This window comes from Lycium ferocissimum, chromosome 4, assembly GCF_029784015.1.
Source record: "Lycium ferocissimum isolate CSIRO_LF1 chromosome 4, AGI_CSIRO_Lferr_CH_V1, whole genome shotgun sequence".
In the NCBI taxonomy this organism is placed as follows: Eukaryota; Viridiplantae; Streptophyta; class Magnoliopsida; order Solanales; family Solanaceae; genus Lycium; species Lycium ferocissimum.
The window spans coordinates 57,928,624-57,936,342 of record NC_081345.1 but is presented as its reverse complement, the minus strand read 5'-3'; the positions used below and the strand labels follow the sequence as shown (position 1 = coordinate 57,936,342).

The 7,719-nt window shown below is 43.3% G+C and overlaps 1 protein-coding gene across 1 annotated transcript; it reads right to left on the bottom strand.

Annotated features, from left to right (window-relative positions):
• LOC132054236 (uncharacterized) lies at positions 1–1,777 on the bottom strand. Its single transcript, XM_059446281.1, has 4 exons — positions 1,541–1,777; positions 943–1,017; positions 277–771; positions 1–24 (listed from the first exon to the last, which is right to left on the bottom strand). Exons 1-4 carry the CDS (start codon positions 1,775–1,777, stop codon positions 1–3), a joined length of 831 nt encoding a protein of 276 aa, XP_059302264.1.
• Positions 1,778–7,719: the final 5,942 nt, after the last annotated feature.

Genomic DNA, 7,719 nt, shown 5'->3' with positions numbered 1-7,719 from the left:
CTAATCCGTCCTGCACACAGCAACCTAAAATAATGCCACACAGGGCCACATATTACAACATACAATACCATGGCCTCACACGACCAATCACGATAACTGAAATGAGATAATACCTGGGGGCGATGATGCCTCAGACTGAACCTTTTGTACTACTAGGAACAAATGCGGGTACTTAGTCTTCATTGCCTCTTCCGCTTCCCAAGTCACTTTCTCAACATTCTTATTCCTCCACAAGACTTTAACGGAGGCTACATCCTTAGTTCGTAACCAACAGACCTGTCTGTCCAATATAGAAACTGGAACTTCTTCGTATGATAACTGCTCGATCACCTGGATATCATCCATGGGTACCACTTTTGAAGGATCTCCGATACATTTACAAAGCATAGATACATGAAATACTAGATTTACAGACTCCAACTCAGAAGGCAATTCTAGCTCATATGCCACCGTGCCCACAGTACGAATGATCTTATATGGCCTAATATATCGAGGGTTCAACTTACCTTTCTTGCCAAACCTCATCACTCCCTTCATAGATGAAACTTTCAGGAAGACCCAATCGCCTATCTCAAACTCTAGCTTGCGTCGCCGATTATTAGCATAGGATTTCTGTCGACTCTGAGCTGTTAGCAATTTTTCTCGAATCACTTGCACCTTATCAACTGCCTGCTGAATTAAGTCTGGGCCTACTAACTGATTCTCCCCGAAATAAAACAACCCTATGGGCGACCTACATCTCCGCCAATATAAGGCCTCGTAAAGAGCCATCTGAATATTGGAATGGTAACTGTTGTTATAGGCAAACTCGATAAGAGGCAAATGTTCATCCCAACTGCCTTGGAAGTCAATCACACAAGCTCTCAACATATCCTCAAGTGTCTGTATAGTACGCTCCGCTTGTCTATCTGTCTGCAGATGAAATGCAGTACTAAGGCTCACCTGCAAACCCCAATCCCTTTTGAAAAGACTTACAGAAATTGGCTGTGAATTGTGTTCCCCTATCGGAGATAATGGCTGTGGGAACACCATGAAGTCGTACAATCTCCTTAAGATAAAGCTTCGCATAATCCTCGGCTGCATAAGTAGTTCTGATAAGCAGAAAGTGAGCTGACTTTGTAAGCCTATCAATTATGACCCATATCGAATCACACTTCCACTGAGTACAGGGAAAACCGGTATTGAAATCCATATTAACTACCTCCCACTTCCATGACGGAATCTCCATAGCCTGCAATAGACCTCCGGGCTTCTGGTGCTCTATCTTGACCTGTTGACAATTTGGACACTGGGTAACAAATTCAGCTATATCTCTTTTCATACCATCCCACCAATAAACTTCCTTGAGATCATGGTACATCTTTGTTGAGCCTGGATGAATAGAATAGCGGGAGTAATGTGCCTCCCCCATAACCTGCTGACGGAGTCCTGCAACATTAGGAACATATAACCTACCTCGATACCTGAGTACTCCATCACCTATAATCACAAAGGGTGTCTTTTCCTTCTGAGGTGTTGTATCTCGGTAATGAAATAAAACAGGATCCTCATACTGATGCTCCTTAATCTCTACCACCAAAGATGACACTACTATGTCTTGCGCAGTAACTCCTGCCTTACCTGAATCTATCAATCGAACTCCGAGGCTAGCTAATTGATGAACTTCACAGACCATTTCTCTTTTCTCTGGCGGCACATATGACAAGCTACTCATGGATTTACGACTAAGGGCATCGGCTACCATATTAGCTTTCCCAAGATGGTACAGAATATCCATATCATAATCCTTTAGAAACTCTAGCCATCGCCTTTGATGTAAGTTCAAGTCGTTCTGCTTAAAGATTTACTAGAGACTCTTACGGTAATTATAGATATCAACATGGATACCCCATAAGTAGTGCCTTCATATCTTCAAAGCATGAATCACTGCCACTAACTCAAGATCATGGGTTGGATAATTCTTCTGGTGCTTCTTCAACTGTCTAGAAGCATAAGCGACAACCTTACCGTGTTGCATTAACACATAGCCCAATCCAACACCTGAAGCATCACAATATACCACATAGTCATTTGTCCCTTCTGGAAGAGTCAAAACTGGTGCTGAAGTCAACTTATCCTTCAACGTCTGAAAACTCTGCTCACAAGCATCTATCCATTGGAACTTAGCTGATTTCTGAGTCAACTTAGTCAATGGGGCTGAAAGAGAGGAAAATCCTTCTACAAACCTTCCATAATAACCTGCCAAGCCCAAGAAACTACATATCTCTATTGGTGCTGTGGGCCTTGGCCAATTCTTTACAGCCTCAATCTTTTGGGCATCCATTCTAATGCCTTCCTCCGAAATAATGTGACCCAGAAAAGCCACAGAGTTGAACCAGAACTCACACTTGGAAAACTTGGCATACCACTCTCTACCCCGAAGAATTCCAAGCACTGTTCGTAGATGTTCTGCATGATCAGCCTCTGACAGCGAATAAACAAGAATATCATCTATAAACACAATCACAAATAAGTCTAGGAAGGGTCTGAACACACAATTCAGCAAGTCCATGAATACGGCTGGGGCATTAGTTAGCCCGAACTACATAACACGAAACTCGTAGTGGCCATATCTAGTTCGGAATGCCGTCTTCGGAATGTCTTCCTCCTTCACCCTAACCTGGTGGTACCCCGATCTCAAGTCTATTTTCGAGAAATATTTGGCACCTTGCAACTGATCAAATAAATCATCGATCCTCGGGAGCGGATACTTATTCTTTATAGTCACTTTATTCAATTGCCTATAATCAATATACATTCGTAAAGAGCCACCCTTCTTTCTTACAAACAAAGATTGGGCTTCCCACGACAAGGTACTAAGCCTAATAAAGCCCTTCTCGGATAAATCTTTCAATTGCTCCTTCAATTCTTTCAACTCCGCAGGTGCCATCCTATAAGGAGGGATAGATATTGGCTAAGTGTCTAGTAATAGATCTGTCACAACCCAAACTGATGGGCCGTAACAAGTGCCCGACCACTACTGGCCAAGCACTCCTATGCTTGCATTCATCGCTTTCACCGACTATCCTGGGCCCATACACAATGTGAATCGGCAAGATCGTCTCCCGAACAATCAACATAAGAGACACTGCACCGGGAACTCACGACCAACGCATACATATAAACATAAACACTAAGAATAACAGTGTGAGCTGATTTGCCACCACACATATATACTGTACAACAAAATACACGCCGACGAGGCTGCATAATGTCACGACTACATATCACTGTCTACAGACCTCTATGGAGTACAAACTGTAGAAATGACAGGACAAGGCCCTGCCGTACCCATATATGTACATAACCGAATAGCATACGAAAAGGAGTGTAGCTCCGGATCAATGGAGCGTACTGACTGCTGCGAGGGGAGGTCCTATCGCGCCGTCCGATCGGCGGCCACAGGTCCCGCGGCATGAACGCAAAGACCCACAAGAAGGGGACGTCGGTACGAATAATGTACCGAGTATGTAAGGCATGAATAGTAACATAGTAAGGGATGTAAAGTATGACTAATAACAGGATGGAAATATAGAGCATATCATGAGATAAAAGGGTAACCTGTACATGTGAGTGCCTCTTAGGACGGATGCCATGCATGCTTAGCTTTCTTTCAAAAATATTTTTTTGTTCATATATAGAAAAAGTAGAACATATCATGTTGCCGAGGCGTCGGCTCCGATCCATTTAACCACATATGTCCCGCGTCCGGGCATCCCGTGTCCGGGATGAGATCATATTATACCAACTGATCAGATGGTTACGCGTATATAACGCTCTGGCCCTTTTTTCCCATATTCCCCATTTACATATACATATATCATATAAGCAGCATGCATGAGAGCCAAGAAAAGCTATAACTCTATCGGAGTGACGTAAGGTCGATAACCTCGGATTATATTATGGAATAATCATGATCGTCATGTCTCACCTTGAAGGAACAATTATTATAAGGTGAGACTATCAATGAAAAATAACATCAAGGGAAAATATAGAATAAGTTCATAAATCTCATAAGGCGTTAATTCATAGACTTTGAAGTCTTTAGAAAATAGAGTCATTATCAAGGAATAAGATTGAGGATCAAGAAATAGCTCAATATTCTCATATTCATATTGAACCCACAACTTGAGACTTTCAAACATGAAAATATTCTCACCACAATCATCATAGACATATTCTCATCTTTGACATCATCGTTGTCATTAAAAAAACATGTCCGTCGTTGTATCCATAAAAGCTTACAAAGTCATAAACCTTTGTTTTGGAAAAATACGGATATTTTGGAAAACATTTATGGGTTATCAGGAAGGGAATCATGCTTTTGAGTCATAAACATCAAGCTTTTGGAAACAAAGAAGTTATGAAAACATTTATGAAACCGTAACATAGGAATTATGCCTTTGAAAGAAAGGGACGAGCCTTAACATACCTTTCAGTTGCCTTAGTCGTTCAACGTTTATCCTTCCAAGCTCGTAAATCTACATATAAACCATTCATACTATTATTAGGCTCAGTGTCATACGCTCATCTTAAGCCTTCAATTTAATTCCGTTTAGAATCTGCCGAAATTCGGGCAAAGACCTCCCTGTTTATATACCTAGCCCGAAGTCACAATCCAACAACCAACAACAACAACGAAAATACCAACATCAATAACATCATTTTCAACACCAATATGTACCATAAAACACTCCACTCGATGTTTTCCAATTTCCACAACCAACCAACTCGCTATACAATTATTTAACGACTTTATCTCCGTAAATAAATTAAAATTAACATTAATAATAGGAGATTCATACCTTATTCTTGTTAAAACAGCGATATCTTCAATATCCACCTTGAATCCACCGCAAAACCACACTAGAATCACATCCATGCATTTATCTGAGCTTCGATTAATACTCCGTCGCTTGAAAATTGCTTACTTTGTAATCGCCTCTCTCTCTCTCTTCAATTTTCTGGAATTTTCTGGGCAAATCTAGTGAAAAAAATGGGTTTTTACCCTTTATATAGGGTCAAATTCGGGTTGGTCACTGTAGCAGTACTGTAGCACGCATTTCTGTTTTGTCAGCCGAAATTGTAACGTCCATAATTCTCTACTCCGACATCCTATCGATGAACGGTTTGTTGAGTTGAAAACTAGACTCAACAAACTTCATTTTAGGCTTTTGTTTCACTTCAAAACACTTCATATGCTAAGAGATATTCGTCCCCCAAGTTGGACCAGAATTTTCACACAAAACATTACCCATCCTTTCTCCAGGGTCGTACTACTTCATTTCTTCCACTCATTTTCTTATAAAACCTGCCGGTATACCTTATATATATCCTTCAGTCATTAATTATACTTAATAATGCTTGCTCCTTATATTCTAAAGTGGTTTCACTTAACCCTAACTCAACGTACTTATGTTTCAAATTTGATAAGTGCTCTTCGAAGATACAGGGTGTAACAAGATCGATAGTAAAATCAATCTCTCTCTCTGGGGGAATGCCTGGAAGCTCATCTGGAAACACTTCTGGAAACTCATTAACCATAGGAACAGACTAAAGAGTCAGCGACTTTGCTTGCATATCTTGAACGCGAACTAGGTGAAAAATATGCCCTTTTCTGATCAACTTCTGTGTCTTAAGGTAGGAAATAAACCTACCCCTAAGCGAAGCAGCATTGCCCTTCCACTCTAGGACTGGCTCGCCTGGAAACTGAAATCGAACCATTTTTGCTCTACAATTAACATTAGCATAACAAGAAGCCAACCAGTCCATGCCCATAATAACATCGAAATCAATCATATCTAGCTCAACCAAATCTGCTACTGTGTGGCGATCACAAACTATAACAACACAGTCCCGGTATACTCGCCTAGCTATAACCGGATAACCAACTGGTGTAGACACCTCAAAAGGTTTAATCAACTCGAGCTCTATCCCAAACTTGCCGGTAACAAAGGGCGTAACATATGATAAAGTGGACCTGGATCAATCAGTGCATAAACATTATGGGAGGAAACTGATAATATAACTGTAACAACATCAGGAGACGTCTCGCAGTCCTGTCTACCAGCCAATGCATACACACGGTGCCGAGGACCGCTCGAGCTGGATATTCCACTCCTCCCTCTACCTCGCCCGTTGGGTATCCGAAAAACTTACCCCCGAAGGCGCCTTTGCGCAGAAGAAGAGCCACCACGGCACCGTAGGCTGAACCATACCTGTACTAACCCCCATCGGGCACTCCCTCATCCTGTGGCTTGGCTGCCCATAAGCATAGCAACCATCCAACCCCAATCGACACTGCCCAGCATGTAGCCTACCATACTGAGCACACCGCGGCAAGGGTGGCCTCACTTGGCCTGACTCCGGTCTGTACTGAGAGCCTGATGCTCTAGAACTCTGGCCCGCTCCGGAATAAGAAGACCGGTCAAACTCGACCGAAACCGCGGAGATGCACTTCGCCGAATGGAATGGATAGCGGGGATATTGCTGTCTCTTTTCTCCCCTAGACTCGCCCCTATCTCTAATGATCTGGGCCTCTTACCATAGCCCCGGTCACGGTCACGATCTGTCCTCCTCTGACACTTGCGATCTTCCAGATTCTGTGCATATGCCTGTATACAGGAGATATCCATGCCTGGCTGTAGTGCAGCAGTCGTACAAGCATCTATCAAATGTGGCCCTAGACCGGCCACAAAACGATGAACCCTGTCCTCCATCTCAGCCACCATGGCTGGAGCATATCTAGCCATAGAATTAAAATATACACAGTACTCCTGGACGCTCATACTGCCATGGTCAATAAGTAGAAATCTATCTGCTCGAGCTTGCCTGACCTCAGGGGGTAAATAATGGCGAATAAAAGCATCTGAGAACTCTCACCAAACAGTTGGAGGGGCATTCTCTTCCCAAGATAACTCCCAAGTCTGATACCATTGTACTGCAATATCAAGGAGCCTATACGAAGCCAACTCTACAGACTCGACCTCATCTGCATGCATAACCCTCAAAGTCCTCTGCATACCATCAATGAAATCCTAGGGTTCATTGATGAGAACTCTGGAGGACCTAACCCAAGGAAGGTCTTAACCCTCGAACCGGCCAAACCTATCCGCTCGGTCAACACCAACTCCCCGCCGAGCCCGGCGGCTACTAATCTAGTCAACAACCGTACAATATCCCGCACATCCCGGCCCCGTGCATCCACCGAGAACCTAGGCAGGCAAGTGCTGGGGGCGGGTTATGCAATGTCTCAGACGGCCCCTCACTCTGAATCTCATCCTGGGCCCTTGTGGCTTGCCGAGTACTGCTAGTGGCCTCACCGGCCGCTCTCTTGCCCTTCTGGGCAGCTGTAGCTTTCTTGCGGGGCATCGATGAAATCATAACAATTCATCATAAGCTAACACTTAAGACATGGCGCTATCGTACAATCTAAGAGAGAAGGAATGACATCATCCTAAACGTCCTGTAGCCTTCTGTTTATAAGTGGGGTGCACAACACGCCCAAAAACAAGACTAAACTAGACACTGTCTGTAGACAACCCTAGGAAGAAACTGCTCTGATATTACTTATGTCACGACCCAAACCGATGAGGCGTGACGCGTATCTGACCTCTAGCGGCCAAACACCCCTATGCTCATATCTGAATCTTACTAAACATCAAGGGCCCATAACAAAGC